Here is a 22529-nt window from a genome sequence, read left to right on the forward strand (position 1 = left end):
AATAGACTTTAGCTTTGCTACTATGGTCAATCAAGTACTATAAAAAACCATGTTTATGTCTAGCCCAGACAATGTTAGATTCCAGATATCTTGCAGTTAACCTCTCCAATATTTCCCAATTAATTTATTCGTGATCGTGTGTTTTTATTATGTGCTTTTATTAACGAACAGTGATGACCATTTCAATGTTGGAGGTAACAAAGGATAGGGGTCTATAAAGAAATTTTTTAATATTATATAAAGAGAATATTTCGAAATACACGAGCAAGATATTGCACTTTGAAGTAAACTGATTAACAGTTTGTTTCGATTATATCTGGCATAAAGAACAATCTAAGTGCACTGAACAAACAGTGTCATTAAAAATTACTGACAACGCATTGGTTATATGGCTGAATCAATAAGTCTCGAAGTAATTCTGCTTGACCAATTCAAACTAAAATTTGGGGCGTCGAAAAGGCAGCATTCTTCGGGGCTGATGATTGCATTTTAGACTTATTTTAATGATAATCATTGTTTACTGGTGAGTCTAAGTGTCCGATACCGTATAGGCAGTGCTTTACACCCTTTGTTGCGTCAAACAAGACGGTTCTGAGTTGCAACCCTGTGTTTTAAGCCTAAAAGCCATGACAAGTTAAAGCTTTCATATCAAGGAGATTTTTGGTTATATTTTGCAGTGCGTCGTGCTGACCGAATGTTCCCTGAATGTCCTTCTCAGAGTCAACAAGTACTGCCGTGAACGCGGAATCATGGTTTGTACTGTCTTTCAAATAGCGTTTCGATTTTTGATCTGAGATATTTAACACTTATTGGCTTTAAACGTAGATTAAACAATCCGTAATCAATATCGTGTCACAAAGTTCCAAATTTGCTTTTTTAAAGCCAGTAATCTAACATCTAACAATTCCAACAAAAACTAAACCTGTTTTGAATTTGTTGATAATATTGGATGTAAGATGTTTCAATTTACTAATTTGCGAAACAATGTTTAAATTATATTTGTCATGTTTTGTTGGATTGTCATGTTAAGGATATGTTGCCTTTCTCTCGGATTAAAAAACACTGCAAACATTGTTTCTTTAACCAAATTTGGTTATTCGCTGTAACTTGATTAAAGATCTCCACAAGATATCGACGAGGCCTGTCACAATCCTGGTTATATCATGACGTTCTTATAAACTGTTTGAATTCTCGAATCAGAAATTATGACATAAGATATATTTTATCTTACATACTGATGTCATCTATAGGACACTGATCTTGCCAAATAATAAATTGAGTCTTCTATCCTGAAAATATAGGCTGCCCTTGACAGTGATCTAGTTGTGTTTGCTGAAGTAGTTGAGATTTCCTTAGGCAAGATAAAAGTAACAAGCTCTTAAAACGCATTTGGCCATCACTTTAACTAATACAGCAGCTTTCATTTACATTATACACTGCCTATATTCTATAGAAAGGCTTATTTAGTGGCAAGATAGTTGAGTTTAAACTGATACACTCTATATAGCAATTATGTGTTAGTTCTACTCAGTGTTTTCTAGTGCCATACATGATTAGCCACGACAGTGCTCCAAGCAAGGGATTCACCTTATACACGAAGCTTCATAAAATCATTTGATAAAGCCTTACCTTTTTATCTATTTGATAAAGCCTCACCTTCTTTACCTCTTTGATAAAGCCTTACCTTTTTATCTCTTTGATAAAGCCTCACCTTCTTTATCTCTTTGATAAAGCCTCACCTTCTTTATCTCTTTGATAAAGCCTCACCTTCTTTACCTCTTTGATAAAGCCTCACCTTCTTTACCTCTTTGATAGAGCCTCACCTTCTTTACCTATTTGATAAAGCCTCACCTTTTTACCTCTTTGATAAAGCCTCACTCGCCTTTTTTACCTCTTTGGTAAAGCCTCACCTTCTTTACCTTTTTGATAAAGCCTCATCTTTTTACCTCTTTAATAAAGCCTCACTTTTTTACCTCTTTAATAAAGCCTCACCTTCTTTATCTCTTTGATAAAGCCTCACCTTCTTTACCTCTTTGATAAAGCCTCACCTTCTTTACCTCTTTGATCAAGCCTCACCTTCTTTACCTCTTTGATAGAGCCTCACCTTCTTTACCTCTTTGATAAAGCCTCACCTTTTTACCTCTTTGATAAAGCCTCACTTTTTTACCTCTTTAATAAAGCCTCACCTTCTTTACCTCTTTGATAAAGCGTCACCTTTTTACCTCTTTGATAAAGCCTCACTCGCCTTTTTTACCTCTTTGATAAAGCCTCACCTTCTTTACCTTTTTGATAAAGCCTCATCTTTTTACCTCTTTAATAAAGCCTCACTTTTTTACCTCTTTAATAAAGCCTCACCTTCTTTATCTCTTTGATAAAGCCTCACCTTCTTTACCTCTTTGATAAAGCCTCACCTTCCTTACCTCTTTGATAAAGCCTCACCTTTTTTACCTCTTTGATAAAGCCTCACCTTTTTACCTCTTTGATAAAGCCTCACTTTTTTACCTCTTTGATAAAGCCTCACTCGCCTTTTTTACCTCTTTAATAAAGCCTCACCTTCTTTATCTCTTTGATAAAGCCTCACTCGCCTTTTTTACCTCTTTGATAAAGCCTCACCTTCTTTACCTCTTTGATAAAGCCTCACCTTTTTTACCTCTTTGATAAAGCCTCACCTTTTTACCTCTTTGATAAAGCCTCACCTTATTTACCTCTTTGATAAAGCTTTGTCTCAATATGATACCAGCCTTTTTTATCTTTGAGCAGTTCATTGCTGCCGATGTTTTTGGTCTTTTCTCAAGCCTATTCTGTGACTTTGGAACCAATTTTGAAGTGAGTGATGCGGATGGGGTAGAACCGTTAGAATTTCTCATTGGAAACATTACCAAGGTAAGGTTTATATGCGTGACTTTATTTAGCGTTTGATGCAAATAATTTAGCAATTTGATTTAAATTGGACTAAACCGTAAAGAATTCTTTCCAGGAAGAATTTCTACTTATGAGCTCTGCGATGGGTATACCGTGGTTCCTTTAATGATCTAACGAGCTGACTAAACTACCGAGAAAATACCGAGGTAACAACCTGGCCCGGCTACCGAGACATTTCGGGTGCCGGGCCGAAAAAATGATCATAAAGCCCCTTATGTTTTGTTTTCACCCCTTTAGCAAGGTATGGCGAGGTGATTTAAGGAGATTGTCACTGTTTTCAAGGCGCTCATCTGATTTTTGTTTTGTTTATGGGAGGTTTTAGTACTACAGTTTGAAACAAAATTATGTAAATTCAGGTGAGCTCATGATGTGTTTTTCATTGTCAAAGGGCAACCCTGCAGTCGTAACAACTCTTGATGACCAGAAGCATATCCTCGGAGACGACGATGCCGTAATACTGAAAGAAGTCAAGGGAATGACAGAGCTCAATGGGAAACGTTTTGCAACCCAGTTCATTTCGCCAACGAAGTTCAGCATCGATTGTGATACAACAAATTACAAAGATTATGAAAACGGTGGCGTTGGTATTCAGGCAAAAAGATCAAAGAAATGTGATTTTCAGTCATTAGAGTCACAGTTGAAATCCCCTGATATACTCACTGATGATTATTTCAAATCGACTATGTTGAATTTTGTTACAGTCATAGCGTTTTACAAATATCTTGATGATACAATGTTAAGCTCGACAAATGAACTCAATGTTGACTACGAAAAGCTAATAGGCCTTGCGAATGATATAAATGAAGGCTTGAAAGACAAAGTGGGAGATCTATCCCAAAAATTAGACAGTTCGTTGACCAGCTGTTTGCCTTGTCAGTTTTCTCCACTCTGTGCTGCTGTAGGTGGAATTGCAGCCCAGGAGGTGCTCAAGGCAGTGACGGGAAAATTCTCGCCTTTAATGCAGTGGCTATTACTAGATACGACAGAAATAGGTGAAAGACGATGCGACCCTGGCGATGATCTAAAGCCAAGGTATACCTCAGTAAACCGATGTATTGGGAAAGATCTTTTTCGTAATCTTGCTGATACCAAGCTCTTTATGGTCGGCTGTGGTGCGATTGGATGCGAGCTGCTGAAAAACTTTGCTTTAGTTGGCATTGGTACTAGTGAAAATGGCTTGCTCACCATAACTGACAACGATCTGATCGAAAAGTCAAATTTAAACAGGCAATTCCTCTTCAGAGAATACCACATTCAGGTATTGGTTGATGCCATTCCAGGCAGTTCCTTTTCGGATTTTAGCAGTGAAATTCTTGTAGACAAATAGTATTTATATTTCTTCCTGTTCTTTAAAATATGATAAACATGACAGTCATGGATGATATAAAAAAACTGGTTATTTAAGATGCAGGAAATAGGGGTTTTAAAATTGTGGATTAGTGGTACCTAAAGCCTCCCTTTTGAACCCTTTTTCTAACAGCTGCTAACTTTTCGAGTTTTTATCAAGTATGTTACTTGCTATGTTGGGGCTATTCTTTCAATGTAGCGTGGAATGGTAGAAGGCTCTAGATAAAAAAGATATTCATTTTGACTAATTTCTGAATAAGAAGACAATTTTTCCATTAATATTTTTCTCTCTTTCGTCCTAAAACTTTGAATAAACCATTTTGCATAAAAGCTGCGATAGAGTGTATTTGGATGGATATTTTTGTGAAAATTGAGTGATTGCTCAAAAAGTTTTAAGACGCATCCAGAACTAATGTTATTTGTCACAATTTTAGAAACCAAAGTCTGTGACAGCTGCTGATTCAGCAAAACAAATAAATGGAGGTAAGTCGCTTGTCAGTTGTTCTTTCACACTTAATTTTGAGGACCCTTTGGTTGAAGCAGAAGCTGCATCACAAAACCAATCAAGCGATCCATATTTCCTTTTGGGTCATGTTAACTCCCCTCTAGTTAAGACTTCAAATTTTTTTTAACTTATTTCGCTGTTCGCCCGATAAATTTTTAATATAAAGAAGCTCCCAGCATTAGTTATCCGGTTTTCAGTTGTCCCGCGCAGCCCCTTAAGTTTTGCAGTTGAACAATCACTTACAACAGTATTCGCTGTATAGTTTTTTAAATGTTGCTCTCGGTTTTTGATGAGTTTAAAAGATCCTCGTTTTGAGCTGGTCTCGTTTGTATCGCTTTAGAGGGACTTTGGTACATAGTCGAGTTGAGAAAGAAATCGTTAAGAAGAAATCTGTAAAAATATCGCTAAATAAATCTTTCAAGGATCGCCCAGCTATGCTGTGTTTTTGTTTTAATGTCAGAAGATAAGACAAAAAGGAATACGGTCGATGAAATTTTTTAAATTTTTTACTGTAGTTTTTGAAATGATAAGGTGAAGCTGGCAGATAGGAAATGGCCGTTTCTTGTTTTTGTATGGTTTTCAAAAGGCACAGGTCTCTAAAGTTCACATTTAGAATTATTGGAATTGAAAGAATCTAAAGAGTGGAATATATGAAAAAGGCTCACCCAAATCAGACAGCAATTTCTTATCAAATATTTTCGAAGAGCGGAAACCAAAAGAAAGTTCAGATTGGTAATCTTTAAAAGAATGATTTCGTTTTCAAATTCACCCTGAGGTGGAAAGAGCCCTGAGTTGTTTGGAGTTAAGATGCTAATGATTTTAGCAACCATCAAACCATCAGACATACAACTACCAGCAAACGCTCTGTCTAAATTTCTATTGATGTTTCCAAGGGCTTCGCCAAACTATCATTCAGATAGGAAAGAACATTGTTGCTTCAGATTCGACTGAAGTCAGTTTTGACATTTTTCCTTATCAATGATTCACTGGAGGTTCAATCTATACTTTCTGAATTCAAAATTTAATCGCAATATTTTTTGTAGGTTTTGTATTTAAATCGCCATTTTTGGTCGACAATGTCCCTAAAAATGTCTGATATTACCTTAGATTGGCATATGTGCGTAGGCCCATCGTCGAAAGCTTGGTTGAAGTGTTTATAGTTCTAGCCTTCACCCAAGTAAGACAAGAAAGCTGTATAGACTGCCCAGGACAGACTTGCACTAAACACGTACGCCGTGTCAATCAAATAGAATCAACATTCTTTTGGTGGTACAAAACTTGAAAATGGCTTTGAAAAAGCAAACATTTAGCAAACTAAGGCTTTTCGTCTGACACTCTTCAGAGTTTATAACGTCAGAACATAGATCGAAAACTCTACGCTAGGAAATATATATACCCAGTTGTGGATCGAAATAGGCCAATCAGAAACACGAGCACATGACTGTTGAGGTTGACCAATCAGTGCCGCTTGCCTATTGAGAATGTTAGCAATGGAGTCCTAAGGTGAAAACGAACTCCTTTTTGTCTACACAGTAGCGGTTTTTTCGTGCTTATGTAGATAGATTCCAAAACTGCTAGAAAGAACGACGATCGGGCTTTACCAATAATCCGAAACATGTCGCCATTATAGTTTTTTGCACAATCTGGGTTTCTGCCATTCTTGCTTGATAGGTCTATCGATGAAATTTTATGATATTAGAATTGCAGTATAGATTAAGCTCGCCTGCCATTTTAGATATGGCAGACCAAAGATTGAATGTGGTATTTGACGATATCAAGCCGTGGTCCTTTTTATCAATGAAAGTGATGGTTTAAAGCAAATCTGCTTTGTACTTTTCCCAAGGTTAAGTGTCTTTCTATAAGGATAGATAAGCTAAGAGGGATGCTCATTTGCTCCCAGGCTTTCATTTCGTATTTTTAAGCAACTACCTCACCGTAATAATACTGCTGTCTTGAGCACAGTGATGCAGAGACCCACGCAAAGAAATGTTATTCTTGTTCACGAGGGTAGGCCAGTTGGCTGGGTAATTAGAAAGTTTATCGTGGCTTGCCGAGGCCTCAGGCCCAATGTTTTTTTATTTTGATCTTGATCAAAGTGGTCACTTGCATAATAGATGAACCTCACCATAACCTTATCTAATTAATGTGATGGACCACAAATATTTCCTATTGGATTTAGCTAAACCGTCCTGAAGTAGCCTTTCAATCAATGATATAGTTGCTCATAACAAAAAGATTATAGCAATTTGTGGCTGCTTTATTTTTGAACATTTTTTCAACTTAGCGATATAATAATTGGAGTTATTCATTCTTTGAATCTTGCCTAAACCAAACGAAATAAAGAACTATGCGAGGTATTTTTCCAAGACCTTATCAGACAATATGATTCCACCAGAGTACAATGACTTGAAGTTGTTTGTGTGTGGTTCAGTTCCGTCCACCCTTTTTGAACGAATAAAGTCTCATTGATGCAAAAGAATTTCTTAAAGTTTATATGATACAGCTTTAAAATGATATATTTATCAAAGAACTCTTGTGTTTTATGGAAGTGTTTCATAGCTGAAGTTGAATGATCTATTTTGCAGAAATTTCCGAAATCTTCCAGGCCTTCCATGTTGTCAATAATTACAGCCCCCAAACCGAGGCAGAATCAGGATGGCTGTTATGTGTTGCTAATTATTTTCATTGGTACCTCCATTTGATATTTTAGATATTTGCATCAAACCAAGGCAGGAAAAAGGTACACCATCTTCTTCTTTTGTAGAAACTGTAGAAGTTTTTTAATTGCAGAAATTTCAAGTTGTAGAAATTTTCATAATAGATGTAATTAAATATTTTTGAAGCAGAGAGGCGAGGTCCATAATTCATGAATGGATTTTTGCCTAATGAAATGGGTGGTCGATGGAGCATGCTCGTCAAACCAGGTGTCTGACCATCCCATTTATCGAATATCTGAACACGGGAAAATCGTCTTTTTGTAATTTGTCTTCCCTCATTCTGTCTGATAAAAATTTGTCAGTGATAAGCACCTTTAGTGAAATTCCATAGAAATATAAGTATTACTGATAATAATGTTCTTCTGGTCGCACACGATAAAGCCAAAGTGATGTTAAATGTGATACTGCGTTTTTTAAATTTTTGGTTATCATTACGATGTGGGATCTGTCAGTGCTGAAAGCTTGGGAATCTCCTAGAATCTTTTAGCTGTAGGGATTCATTAAGATATTGTGAAGAAATACAGAGTTTCTTTAGATACTGTATGAACGCCAAAGAGCTTTTTCCTTTTTATGACTCCTGCTCGTTCAGTTACATAAAATTCTTGTCTTGAGTTACCAGTTACTCTTTTAAACCTTAGAAATATAATCATTATGATCCAAAACATTACACCCTTGTTGAAAAGATATTCTCAATTGGGCACCCGATCATTATTGAATCATTTCCATTTTTCAGTGTGTCCAGACACAGAGGAGATTTTCACAGATCATTTCTTCAATAGTAAAGATATTATTGTAAATGCCTTGGACAACATCGAGGCAAGAAGATACGTAGACAGGTAACAAATGTCTCTGGCTAATGTTTTATTGATCTTGCAGGCATTCATTCCGATCCCATTAAAGAGCAGTTGACTGTCTTTTAATAAGCAAGATCAGCCTTTCAATTGACATAAAATGCAATTGCTTTTTGCTGTCTTTGCTAGGAATGGATACTTGAAATTTGTAATTCGTAAACGTGTAATTCCTAACCTAAGTTTAAAGATGAATTGCAATTTTTCCCTGCGCTCGTGTAGTAGTCAACTGAGTGACGTAACAGGAGATATTTGATTAGAAGATTTGTTGCTTATGGGTTAAAGATGGAAGTAATGTAGGTTCATAAAAGAGGATCGTTTTTGAATTTGGGTGCAGAAAATTCGACAGCTTCAAGAGTTTTTTAATCTCAAAGCTTCCATACCGCAAAAATTCCCTTGATCTTCGAACATCGTTTATCTTTTTGGCAATTGATTTTGTTAATAGAAACTTACCTTTGTCTAGTATTTTGAGGTTTTCCTGGCCAGATCTCTCACCTTATCTCCATAAAAAGTGTCATTATTGGCTACATTTTATGGGTTGATATCACAATGTATTTTTAACTCACATTGAGGCAAATATAGAAATAGCTTGATGGAAGTGTAACCCAAAAGGGCCTGTTTTGCTGGCGTTAATTAGCTTCAACTAAATGTGTTAAGCCAACACAGAAGCTAATGAATGATGATCATGTTTCGCATTATTATTATGTTTCTGTTCACTATACTCAGTGACCTTCAGACTAGGGGCGGGGAGGGTCATTAATAGAAAAACTTGCCAACGAAGACATGGATAGAGAAGAATTTAGGTGATATTTCACCTATTCATAAATGATTTACCGACAAACTAAGTATTTTGTAGACAAACCGAAGATTTATCAACGAATTCATGAAATGTTACACCCTCCGCTAGCTACGCCCCTGACTATACCAATTAAAGCATTTTCGAAAAAAAAATATTGCTTTGCATGAAGAACCAAGCCTTTGAATTGCCCAATTATATGGGTGGTATCAGTTTAAATGCCCTCTGGTAATCTTTGAAAAAAACAAATTATTCCTCCAGGGCAGATCTGATGTAAAACTAAGGCATTTATTGTTATTTCGCCTTTCAAGTGTTGTCTCCTTGAACCTTTGGCTTTCAGTAAAGATCATATTTTTAAGAAATTTTATATCAGTTGAAACTTGCTGTTTTATAGACAGGGTCCATTGTTTGCCATCTGAGGAATGAAATGGCATGCAACGGGAATTTCGACCTCCAGTGCTGTAGAATGATGCATTTTTGGGTTGAATTGTCATCTTTCCGAGCATCACTGTCGCTTAGTCGTAGAGCAATGCTTACCGGTTTTCATTAATAGCTATTTATGCTTATCTGTCTGCTTTTTGGATAATACTAGGTGACTCTTTCGTCTTTGTTACTCGGCCTTATTCGAATCAATTTGTCTCCAATTTTTTTGAATGCTCGTCTTAGGAAGCATGGTGATTCTTATGGTTATTCGCGGCAGTATTTATAGAAAGAGCCTCCGTAACCTATTGATCGTCAAAAGAAACATTCTTGTTCATTGAGGAAATTTGGATTGTTATCTTTTACAATTCACATCTCGTCTAGTTGTATGATTGTATTAATAATCAGGAGTTGGCAATAATCTATCGGTTCTTGTGGTGCCATTCAGTCCTGTGGTCTTTAAATACTGCCTAATCTTGCCAAATCTTGCAGCAAGAACATGATGGTTAGCAGGATTTCGGTTACTATAGTTGGTTTCTTTGTGTATTAAGACAGTTCTCGATGATCTTCGGTCTTTCACGTTAGGCTTTTTGGTCAATTAAAAAGCCACAGTTTTTCTCCGCTTAAGAGGATGAAAATTCTATCTCTAATGGATGATGTTTAAGGTTTGTGGAAATACAGACATTTTCAATTTTTTTATGCCTTCAGCACAGTGTTCAAATGTAGGTTAAGGCAATAACGAATCGTTGTATTAACCACGTGCAAATACTTTGAAGGCTATATACGAACAAATCCAATAACAGCAGTCTACTGGCCCCCGATAATGCGGATTCCTTGCAATGATTAAGGCCGAACAGTTGATAAAACTCCGTAATATCTTGATTACTTGGGTTGTTATTTTCCGATATCCGAAGTCACTGTGGTGTCAAGGCTTTCAGTCACTAATAATACTGCTTTAGCCAATATTTTTGTTACTTTTTGGCTGTTAGAAGATTGTTGCTTTCACATTCCATCTCTTACATCGCTGTTTCTCGTTTTGTAAACTGGATAGGGAAAATGAAGATATTAAATGCTTAAATTTGCATGTTATTTTAACCGTTTTCTTAAGATAACCTTTTAACCGCCTTCCAACTTTATTATAGTATTTTTTACATTCCAGACATTTTAATACAGTAAAATGTCAATTCACAGGCTCTTCATTTTAAAAAGACATTATTTTTGTGCCAAAGCCCCCTCCTTGCTCTCCAAGAAGAAGACTTTTAGGCCACCTTCTTTTAACGGCCTTTTTTGTCCTAGAGATGTATGCCATATAGGGCTTATACTGTACTTGATTGCATTTTCTGTCAATTTATAGTTTTATGATGCTGCATGGCATTGCTTCTACCTTGCTCAGCCCTTTGTTTCATATAATGTTAACTGCAATGCATTCCAGCATAAGCGAACAACCACTGCGGTTACGTCTGTGATTATGGCTACAAATGTGGTTGCGGTTCCATCTTAATCCGTATCTGTTATCTAGTGCATTCAATGCCTGTTGAGTCTGGGTGTGTCTTTGATGACAGTTGACAGATAACGCCTATCTGTCAGTGGTATCGAGGCCAAGAGGCATTGCACCTATGGCCCCTCTTGCTGTCTGCTAAAAATCCCTCTTTGTAAGGACCCGTCTGTTGTTTTATTTTTTCAAAATTTCACAAAACATTGGCAGATCAGAGCATTTGACAAGCAGAACACTGAACCAAGCCTTTGTTTAGTTGGAAAATAAACACCCCCTCTTCAGTGATTTTATTACACACATATGTAATTTTATAAATTTCTGTTAATTTCTGTTTTCGTGATAATTCGACGTCCTCTTTATCTCTCTCGCTTTCTCTGAGCCTTGAACGAAAAAAATGCTGCAGTATGTTGCAAAGTGTATTCACTATTTGTTTGCAATCTTTATATCCTTTAGTTTTATTGTTATCAGTGGGTATCATTCATATCTATGCTGTTTTTCGATTCCCTGTGATTACCACTAACATTGCTTCGGTCAGTTTTACGTGTTCTACAGTCGACTCCGCTACGTACTCTTTGCCTACAGTCGACTCCACTTATAGTCAATCTGCCTAGCTGTCTGTTACAGTCACATGGCAGTCAGGCCTAAATATGTAAAACTGTTCAATTATGCCCCGTTTGTGAAGCCACAGTTGGTCTGACTATAGACAGATCTCACTGTAAACTTATCATTAGCTATTTCCATGCTACCTTCTGTGATCCATTTTAAGCCCCTTCAAAGATGGTTAACACAGTATTATTCTGATTTAGTCGCTGTGTAACCAATCGAAGACCGTTGATTGATACAGGAACTCTTGGTCCAAAAGGCCATGTTCAGGTACTCCACCTGTAGATTTCATTCTCTTGATTTCAATTAAAAATCTCTCTTGTTATGAAAATATTAAGTGTAGCAATGCTGTAAAGTTCTAGAAGTGTGGTTGAGAAGAATCTTTTTTTTGCAAAACATGCAGTGCCTTTAAGATATATGCCAGGCCGTTTCTTCTTGTTTTTTTGTCAGATCATCAGGTATTTTTTAGATTGATATTGTCTAAAGTGTTTAGAATTCGATTGACGTAGAAAGCGTATTTCTGGCAGCCCTATTTGAAGCCACATATAGGACCCTGTTCAGTCCTATTTGAAATTTGAAGCCCCAAAAATTGATGAAGCATCTGTTTAATTAGTAGATGTTAAATGACCAAGGAATTGATATTTTGAAGTTTAAAAGGTTCTTTTGTGTTGAAAAATATATTAACTTGTTACTATTTTATCCGTAGGTTGTTCTGCCATTTATAACGGAATCGTATTCAGATTTGGTAAGATTTTTTAATTCTACCAAATTTCCAGCCTTCGTTTTTAAAGAAAGAGTCCACTGAATTTCATTTTGAAAACAAGGTACTATTTTTGAAATAAGACTTTGTCATAATGCTATGTTTTTATTGCAGTTTTACAATCCAAGTTAGCACTTCTTTAATTTCGTCAGTTCCTGTATCTCTTGTTTCTTATTTCATATAAAATTATTTCTAATTTCTAGGAATTAGGTTCTGAATTTCTGAACATGATATTTTGTGTCCTTATTCCAGGCAGATCCTGTCGACCAAGGCGTACCGTACTGTACTTTGAAGTCATTTCCTCAAACTATAGACCACACCATTCAATGGGCCAAAGACAAGGTAAAGGGAGAGAAATTCTCTTTTTAGCATCGCTACGTCACTACTGTCTGAAGACATTCTATAGTTCAGAGCCTTTAAAATTCTATATACATTCACTCTTTACACTCTTGAGGAAATTTCGCGGATATAGGATACGATATCATTATCATGATACTTGGACAAATGAAAGCTTATTAAGACATGAAAAGGAAGGAGAAGTGATGTTTTAGGTTTCCCTCTCTCGACATTACGACGTTTCAAATACATTTCTAGATCACTTCGTTTGGATTTATATACAGTTCGATCTTGCCCAGGACATATTATCTATAAATAAGGGCTTGGTTTCTATGGTAAATGTATCTAATTGCAACTTTTTTACAGATTGACGTAATTTTTTATTATATTCATACAAAGCCAATTCCAACTCTAACATCATTGCATCATTTTGTTATTCATGGAACCTTTAGTTTGTCTCCTGCTTCACAAGCAAACCCGCCGGCTTCAACAAATTATGGAAGAGATATGGAAGTCTGAGAAAGTTAAACGAGGTAGCTTAAGTATTTTTGATTGTACATGATAAACTAACTAGTCACTGGTAGGCCTTAGCAGTAACACTTATTGAGGAAAATGCCTTTTTCTGCTCAGTAGAGACATTTAATTAGAGTATATTCTGCATATATTCTCCAATCAAAGTTGCAGAATGTTTTAAGGAATTTGTAGTCTTTATAGGCGCTCTCCAGATAACGTTAGTTGGAAAATTGATTTCCTTGAGAGAGTACTGTTTATCATATTGTGCTTCCTATTCAAATTGCTTATCAAATATTGTTTTCAAAATGTGACTTGGAATAATTGCAGTGCACAAAATAAATTCCCTTAGCATGCCGTTTGCCTTTTGGTTCCATTTTTTGCTTTTAATTTTTTGCTATCTCTGCCTCTCTGTCCATTTCTCCCAATGCATATCCATTTCTCCCAATGCATTTCCTCAACTAGCAACTCAACAAACTTTGCTTGAATTTTGTCCTAGGCGCTAGAGAGGAATGCACCAGTTCCAAATGAATTTGTGTCCAGCATGAGCTTTTTGCAACAAAGGCCTAAGACATGGGAAGACTGCCTGAAAATAGCAAGAATAAGATTTGAAAAGTATTTCAATCACAAAGTAAGTTATATGGTTGTCACGCTTTTCTACAACTCTGCCTAGTAGAGTTTAAAGGTTTTGTACTTTGCCAGGATGAGTTACATTTTTGAACACTGCAAATATTTATTTAGTTGGAGATTTACTTCAACTATACTGCCTTTTTGTAATCATGACTCGATTTTGTCAGACAAATAATGCAACGTTTAAAATAATTGTTATCATGACAAGTGTTACTTAAGGATATTGTCTGAGAATCTGAGAGAGCATTAAGAAAGGAGACAGTAGAAACATTAGTTTTTTTGTACAATTTGCTTGTTAGGTTGGTTTTTGTAAAAGTTTCGTGTTAGCTTTCTACTAAAGATATTTCTATTGAATGTTTTTTGGTTTTTACAGGCAATGCAGTTATTAGATTCATTTCCAGTTGATTACAAGTTGGAGGATGGAAGTATGAAAATTTTTTATTTTCTCTAAAGAAGTTTATTTGTTTTAGTTATTATGTCAAAGTTGTAATAGTTTTGATTTGACACAGTCGTTGAAATTTTGATTTTTATAAGCTCGTGAGGTTTATAAGCTCTTCATGGTCCTTCTATTCCTTGTATTCTACGTTTACAGTCAGTCATTAAATGTGTACTCATTTCACTTTTGTTGATTTTCTACCTAGAGTTTTCAATCGCTTTTCTCTAGTTCAGCATCTTTTCTTGCTAGGCTTGTTCTGGCAGTCGCCAAGGAGGCCTCCAACCCCAATTATGTTTGATGCAGAAAATACTACGTGAGTACCAATAAAACTAAAATTTCTAGCTTTGAGAATGCTATGTGGAATATTTATTTATTCTGAATACGCGTATTGAAAGATTGTATCATTCTTGTGCAATTTTTGCTGCTTTTAGCACAAACCATATTACCCTGACAAGAATGAGACTTCGCTGAGACTAATTTCATTTCAGTCAGGATGAGAATAATTTCATTTCAGTAGGCTTTGATGGAAAAATGAATGGATAAAATACGATGTAAAAATTTAGTTCAATTATTTAGAGATTTTTGTTTCTACAGATATTTTCGGTATCGATTTTCTCTTCTTATCCTAGCTTACTCGGTTTTCGCGTAGCTATAACTTTTCAGTTAAATTCAAGCTGTGGTGGCAGGTTCACTTCGTTATAGAGAACAGATGCTAAATGTCTGCACATTCCCTTTCAGGCACATTGGTTTCATCAAAGCCACAGCAACGCTAGTTGCTAGAATATACGGCATTAAGGTTTGCTTTTATATTCTTAAATTTAATCGTCGTTAGCTTCTTTATTTCATATTTCTTGCACTTAATCCTAATTTCAGCGATCTGTTTGAATCATGCCTGCAGTTTAGTTTTTAATAAATTCAAATTCACCTCAAATGATGTCAGTTCATGTTTTCCATTCTTTCTGTTCTGTGAAATGCGAAATCGTAACAGGAACAAACAAAATATTTATACGAAACTTATTATTTAATCTAAATTCCAATGTTGCCAACATTGTCGTTAAAATATTTTATCTTTGTATTTAAGGGTGACGATGGCTCGTCTATTAACGACGCTTTATCAAAAGTCAAGGTTCCAAAATTTTGTCCTTCAAACAAGGTTAATATTGGTTGATTCTATTCGTCAATTCTCCTCTTAGTTATGCCAATACATCATGAAGTTAGCTTGTTTTAAGATTTTATGCTTACTTTGATGGTGAGCTTGGGCATCGTTAATGCGGAAGTTTTTCTGCTAGCTCACTAAGTAACTCATTTTTGGCTATTGCACGCATCAAATTTAAAATGATTCTAGTCTCAGTTTTATCCTTGTACCAAAATGTCTTCTCTCGACAGCAGCTACTATTTTTCATTTTCGTTTTTATTGATTTGCGTCGTGTCACCTTACCTAGACCTCTTTTTGAATTTCACTGTAAGGATATAAGTTCATCTGACACTGCTCAAAAGAAGCACATGGTCTTTTTAAAGAAGCTGAATTTGTAATCTATTCTCTCGGTTTCGTGACTTTTATTCCAATTTTTGACACCTCTGTAAACATGTCAGTTAATCGACTATTCTCCATTACCACGACGAACTACAGCCTCTATCTTGCTTTGGCCTCTTTATCGCCCCAGAATCAATGCAGAATTACAGTCCTTTGATTTATCAGTGTGTGTTATGTTTTATTTTCGTTTTGCAATCCAGTTTTAAATATGCGTATTACTCTCCTGGTGTTATGCTCATCACAGCTTAATTTAAAGACTCTTGTCTTCTTAGAAAATTGCTCTCAATGAAGAGGAAAGTGAAAAGACTGAAGAGCAGATAGATCCTGGCAAAATCGAATTTTATCGACAATTTCTGATTCAAAGTTTCAAGGACAACAACGAATTGTCTGATGGTAGTTATTCGTACTTCATACTCTTAAAATGATTGTTACGTTTGAAAAAGTCTTGACACTTTTTTTTAGAATACAGCTCCGTAAGGTCATTAAAGGTCCCGTCAGTCAAACGTTCAAAGCTAACAATAAGCTTTGCAGCGCGTTTATGAGTGGGAAAACATCGAGATTCAGCCGATTGGATGCGTAACAGTTTGTCTATTGTGTAGTCCAGCCAATGGGAGATTTAAGTGGCCATAGAAATGCGTCGGGACCTTTAAGAAAAACAATCATAGTTGCATTGATTGCTTTTTCTAAATGTTTTTTACAAGATGTTTTGCAAAATGTGCAGGTTTTTGCGACCTTAACTCGATAAACGCGTACCATTTCTTTGTAAATCACCAATGAAACTTTTAGAAACATGTTTTGTGAACAACTGTCAATCAAAGTAATTGCGCCACTCTAGCTTATATTCCCTAGTGGAAGGGTGTAAAACTCAACGATAGATTTGGCCTAAACACAAGACATGCTCTGTTTCACACGACAATCATAATAAATAATTATCTTTATGAAAGTAAAATTTGTTTGGATAACTAGACTATCAAGGATGTCTATCGCATTATGGCTGATTGGCCTATGGCTGATTTTCTTTTCACGTAGGATTCGATATTTTTACTCCAAATAATGTTCTTCCAAATGATAACTTTTTAGGGACATTTCATATGCATTCTGAAGCATTTGAAAAGGATGACGACACCAACAGCCACATTGACTTTATAACCGCTGCATCGGTAAGCAATTCTATTATTATTATTAAGCCTCTCAACACCTGTTTGCTGTTCGCGTTGTGTTTTTCTATGTTTCATTTCTATTCCTTAATACTTTTTTCCTGCAACTCCTTTCCCCATAGCATTGTTGATAATTTGGCCAAATAACAAAATTGTTTCAAAGTGGAGAGGAGGTGGCTGAATTTGGTCCTGATAACTGACTTTCGTCCTCTAATACTTCGCGTCGTTGCGGGTCATAGCGTTTTTCAAAAATGAGAGTGAAGATGCGCTAGCGTGCGTTTTTTAAGCAAATGCAATTGCAATTATTGGAATCGGTTTTAATGAGACTTAGATTTGCTCTCTGAATTCCAGTCACCTTCGCCTGACACTCCAACTTTGCCATATTGCGACGATTGCGCAAAACTTCGATCCCCGCGTCATTCGTCAAAATCGCAAAAAAGCTCGTCTAGTGTGAAATCAGCTTTAAATCAAGAAGTAGTTGATTTATTCCGGGGACACTGATAGCAATTTTTGAATACTTTTTGTAATCATCAGCAACCATCAACAGAATCATCGTCATGTTTGCCATCATCATTATCATATGGACAAACTCGATAGCCTAACAGTTCTAAGAACGTCAATAGAGTGTGGTACCCATTATAAAAGCACGCTGGTTTTTTGTTGCCTGCTAGTTATCTAAAGCAAATCATGCTTACTTTTTATTTGTATTCTAGAACCTGAGAGCTGAAATGTACAGCATCGACCATGCTGATCGCTACAAGACGAAAAGAATTGCTGGGAACATTATCCCCGCAATCGCCACTACGACTGCTGCTATTGCTGGTCTTGTAAGTAACATTTGCGTATTCTACGTTGATCATAAGGGGCTGATTTAAATCACGGTTTTCTATAAGCAAACCCGTTTTAATTTCTTTCGCTGAAGCAGAACATTTGATGAATTGGGGTCAGATTCAATCAATACGAGTTTTTTTGCTGTCCCGGGTGACTGGGCCTGCAAATTTGACAGTTTATCTCCAAAAGCTTGTTTTTGGTCCCAATGAAGACTTACAATAAAGACATAATCACCAATGGTTTATATCTTGATCCGTTAAGCATTCACCTCTTGATAATAGTTTGTTTAAATTTTCGATGTGCAAAACCCACTTTTGAGTACATGTTTTCTAGTCCCACTCATCTTGTCTCCTAATCATACTTATCACTACACATGTCAGGAATATGCAGACAATGTACTGCTTGCGAAGTTCTGTTGATTTTATCAATAATTGATTGAAATTTAAGTTGTTCTTCAATGTGGGTCTATGTCTGTTTATCTCTACTTAAGCAGGTCATAGCCAACGCTTTATCGTCCGTTGGAAAGTAAAAACAGTTATTCACAAAAACATTGTTCTGTAGACGACTGATGTTAGCTTGATGTGCGTGATTACCGTTGTCTCAGACTCAATCGAGATTGGGATAAGGCGCCAGTTTGGTTCGGAATAGAAGTCTTTGGGATAAGAGGTTTATATGTCGCGCTTATCAGTAAATTGTGGCACCGAATATTCGCTAACTGTTTAAACAGGAAAAAATGTTGCCTATTCCTAAACGTCTTTGACAAACAGGTTTAAAGTGCAAGTGATTTTCACCTCGTTTGTCAATTCAATTATGGTCTGCACATTTTTTGAATTGATTTGATTTAATCCAGCGATTTTTGGGCTTTGTTGGCAGCTTATTAACATGTCCTTGGCTAGAGTTATGCCTTCTGTAGAGTCCTTGCCAAAACATTTCAAAGTTAGCTATTTTGATTTATCTTCAGATCTTTAGCGTTTTATATAGAAACGATCCCCTTCTTTTACATAGCTTCCATCTATATTACTGCAGTGGAAGCATTCGTCAATATAGAAAAATAGGCATTGGAGGGCAACCGTCTTAAATTCGTCATCATACCTTGACCATGTGTATGTCGTAGATTGGTGTTGCGATAATATTTGTACGATGCAATATTGCTGCTGCTGGTAACTCTATATTGAGAGGGTCATATACTGAGAATGAATTGTTTCAAAAAATGATCTATTTGACTCTCATAAATTTATTCAACTATTGAGATTTAAATTGTATTGTTATTTAGTTCCTTTCATTGCCTTCCCCCTCTTTTAACGCTCCCTCGGATTATCTCTTATCTAAAAAGGTCCAGAATTGACCAGAACTCTGTGGGTTTATTCGAGTATACACTTTAATGCTGTAGAACCGCGCATAATTTTGGTACTCAAAACATGTACAATAAGCCTTGATTAGCAATCTATTGCTTGTAATGTCAATTTGACAATAGTTCACTTGACCATTTCAAGACAATAGATTGTTAATGGTTCTTTAAGATACACTTATTTCATGTATCTTCAAGATACATGTAAATGATACACTTATTTCTTCGTAGGCTACCATCGAGTTAGTTAAGATAATTGCAAAGAATCCCGTCAAACAGATGAGGAATTACTACATAAATTTGGCAGTGCCAATTGTTGTTAAAACAACACCACAGGTTCCACCAGAGACGACAATAAAGTGAGATTTGTTTATTATAGTTTCTGTACCTATACAAGTTTTAGTAGTTTAGATCAGTTATTAGTCAGGAACCTTTTGTCATAACAAATTGTTTACTGCAATGCTAGTTGTCGTTTTCAGATCATGCTTGTTTGCTTGTTTGCTTGTTTGCTTGTTTGCTTGCTTGCATGTTACCTTTTTTGCTTGTTTGCATGTTACCTTTTTTGCTTGTTTGCATGTTACCTTTTTTGCTTGCTGGCATGTTTTTCTGCTTACTTGCTTGCTGGCCGTTTGCTTGCTTGCTGGCCGTTTGCTGGCTTGCTTGCTTGCTTGCTCGCTTGCTTGCTCGTGTGCTTGTTTGCTTGCTTGCTGGCCGTTTGCTGGCTGGCTTGCTTGCTTGCTTACTTGCTTGCTGGCCGTTTGGTTGCTTGCTGGCTTGCTTGCTTGCTTGCTCGTGTGCTTGTTTGCTCGCTTGCTTAATTACTTGCTTGCTAACTTGCTTACTCGTATGCTTACTCGTATCCTTGTTTGCTGGCCTGTGCATGTTTGCTGACAATCGTCCTTTTGATTAACTACAACCGTGTATTTGATTAATGGCAATTATTGAGTAGTGGTTCAGACAGCTCCCAAACCTCTACTGAATGTCAATCAATCATTTTTAGATAATAGTTAGAGTTTTGTCCGATTTCTTTTCGGTTTATCTTACTTGACCGCTGATGTAGCAAGATTTTGTACACATTTCCAAGTTCATAAGTTGATAAAGCCATTAGCATTGATCTTGATTAATTGTTAAATAAAGCCGTTTTTGTATGATATTTGGCAGTAGCGGTTCATATCGGCTAAGAATTTAGGTATTAGCCAGACAAAGTAATATTTTTTATCTTCAATCATAGAGATGGCATCACCTTTACAAAGTGGGATCGTTGGGATATCAAAGGAAATCAGGACTACACACTACAAGACTTACTTGATCATTTCAAGGTACAAGATGTAGCGAGAAACTTTCATTTTTTTATTGCTAAAAAATCTCTCATTTCTCAATTTATTCATTTGTAGAATTTTCACACTTAAAAACTTGAATCTGCCCGCAAGCTGAATTTCTATCAGTAAAGATGATTCATGTTAGATATGGATTGGAAGATAGTGATTAGTAGATAGTGATTGGTAGAGGGTGATTGTTAGATAGTGATTGGTATATAGTGATTATTGCTAGATAGTGATTGCTAGATAGTGATTAGTAGATATTGATTGTTAGATAGTGATTGTTAGATAGTGATTGTTAGATAGTGATTGTTAGATAGTGATTGTTAGATAGTGATTGTTGGATAGTGATTGTTAGATAGTGATTGTTAGATAGTGATTGTTGGATAGTGATTGGTATATAGTGATTATTGCTAGATAGTGATTGCTAGATAGTGATTAGTAGATATTGATTGTTAGATAGTGATTGTTAGATAGTGATTGTTAGATAGTGATTGTTGGATAGTGATTGTTAGATAGTGATTGTTAGATGGTGATTGTTAGATAGTGATTGGTATATAGTGATTATTGCTAGATAGTGATTAGTAGATATTGATTGTTAGATAGTGATTGTTAGATAGTGATTGTTAGATAGTGATTGTTGGATAGTGATTGTTAGATAGTAATTAGTAGATAGTGATTGTTAGATAGTGATTGTTAGATAGTGATTGTTGGATAGTGATTGTTAGATAGTAATTAGTAGATAGTGATTGGTAGATGGTGATTGTTAGATAGTGATTGGTATATAGTGATTATTGCTAGATAGTGATTGCTAGATAGTGATTAGTAGATATTGATTGTTAGATAGTGATTGTTAGAAAGTGATTGTTAGATAGTGATTGTTGGATAGTGATTGTTAGATAGTGATTGTTAGATAGTGATTGTTGGATAGTGATTGTTGGATAGTAATTAGTAGATAGTGATTGTTGGATAGTGATTGTTAAATAGTGATTGTTAGATAGTGATTGTTGGATAGTGATTGTTGGATAGTAATTAGTAGATAGTGATTGTTGGATAGTGATTGTTAGATAGTGATTGTTAGATAATGATTGTTAGATAGTGATTGTTAGATAATGATTGTTAGATAGTGATTGTTAGATAGTGATTGTTAGATAGTGATTGTTAAATAGTGATTGTTAGATAGTGATTGTTGGATAGTGATTGTTGGATAGTAATTAGTAGATAGTGATTGTTGGATAGTGATTGTTAAATAGTGATTGTTTGTTAGATAGCTGTGGAAGAAAATTAAAATCTGTTGCAGGTTGCGAGGTGCTGACTAGTTATAACTTTGTTATTTAAAATACATCCATGTATCACTGTGTTTCTTGATACGTACTTTTAACTACCATTTTCTAATCTGGAATCTTTTATCAATTGATATTTCACAGAACAAGTATGATCTTAATGTAAGCATGGTTATGGATGGAGCAAAGATTATTTACATCCCATTTCTGTCAAGTAACAAGAAACTCAAAGAAAGGTAACGATTTTGTACAACATTATTTAGCGATCAGTAAAATGCGTTTCCTATCATTATTGAAAATCAACAGTTATGTTTCACAATAAAGAAATTGACATGCATTTCTTGTGGATCACAAAATGTTTGCCTTCTCTAGGTCTTCTCCCCTGCACAAACCTACTTTTTGAACGATTTGCGCTTCGTTTTGTGCAAACTTCTCCTGTTATTCTGCCTCTTCATCCTCCTTTTCTGCGTCTTCTTCTTCTTCTGCCTCTTCATCTTTTTTTTGCGTCCTCTTTTTTTCTGGCTCTTCTTCCTCCTCTTCTTTTTATGGCTCTTCTTCTTCCTCTTCTTTTTCTGGCTATTATTCTTCCTTTTCTGCCTTCTCTTCTTCCTTTGGCTCTTTCTCTTCTTTTTCTACATTCCTTTCTTCCTCTTCTGCCTCTTCATCTTTTTCTTCTGCGTCCTCTTCTTCTTCTGCCTCTTCATCTTTTTCTTCTGCGTCCCCTTCATCTTC

At 35.8% G+C, this 22529-nt stretch overlaps 1 protein-coding gene across 1 annotated transcript in view; it reads left to right on the forward strand.

The window, feature by feature from the left end:
• Nucleotides 1–22529, forward strand: part of LOC135686977 (ubiquitin-like modifier-activating enzyme 6) — a 38880-nt gene that overhangs the window by 12477 nt on the left and 3874 nt on the right. The window contains exons 6-26 of the mRNA XM_065203393.2: nucleotides 678–752; nucleotides 2761–2883; nucleotides 3311–4180; nucleotides 4704–4752; nucleotides 7485–7514; nucleotides 8225–8327; nucleotides 11857–11923; nucleotides 12360–12398; nucleotides 12666–12755; nucleotides 13202–13282; nucleotides 13759–13890; nucleotides 14263–14314; nucleotides 14575–14638; nucleotides 15064–15121; nucleotides 15407–15478; nucleotides 16132–16252; nucleotides 16940–17019; nucleotides 17730–17843; nucleotides 19427–19554; nucleotides 20427–20514; nucleotides 21942–22033. Coding sequence (XP_065059465.2) covers nucleotides 678–752; nucleotides 2761–2883; nucleotides 3311–4180; nucleotides 4704–4752; nucleotides 7485–7514; nucleotides 8225–8327; nucleotides 11857–11923; nucleotides 12360–12398; nucleotides 12666–12755; nucleotides 13202–13282; nucleotides 13759–13890; nucleotides 14263–14314; nucleotides 14575–14638; nucleotides 15064–15121; nucleotides 15407–15478; nucleotides 16132–16252; nucleotides 16940–17019; nucleotides 17730–17843; nucleotides 19427–19554; nucleotides 20427–20514; nucleotides 21942–22033 — 2528 coding nt within the window. The remainder of the gene's footprint in view (nucleotides 1–677; nucleotides 753–2760; nucleotides 2884–3310; nucleotides 4181–4703; nucleotides 4753–7484; nucleotides 7515–8224; nucleotides 8328–11856; nucleotides 11924–12359; nucleotides 12399–12665; nucleotides 12756–13201; nucleotides 13283–13758; nucleotides 13891–14262; nucleotides 14315–14574; nucleotides 14639–15063; nucleotides 15122–15406; nucleotides 15479–16131; nucleotides 16253–16939; nucleotides 17020–17729; nucleotides 17844–19426; nucleotides 19555–20426; nucleotides 20515–21941; nucleotides 22034–22529) is intronic.

The sequence above is a fragment of the Rhopilema esculentum genome, chromosome 20, assembly GCF_057945365.1.
Source record: "Rhopilema esculentum isolate cy_ngs chromosome 20, ASM5794536v1, whole genome shotgun sequence".
NCBI classification, from domain to species: domain Eukaryota; kingdom Metazoa; phylum Cnidaria; class Scyphozoa; order Rhizostomeae; family Rhizostomatidae; genus Rhopilema; species Rhopilema esculentum.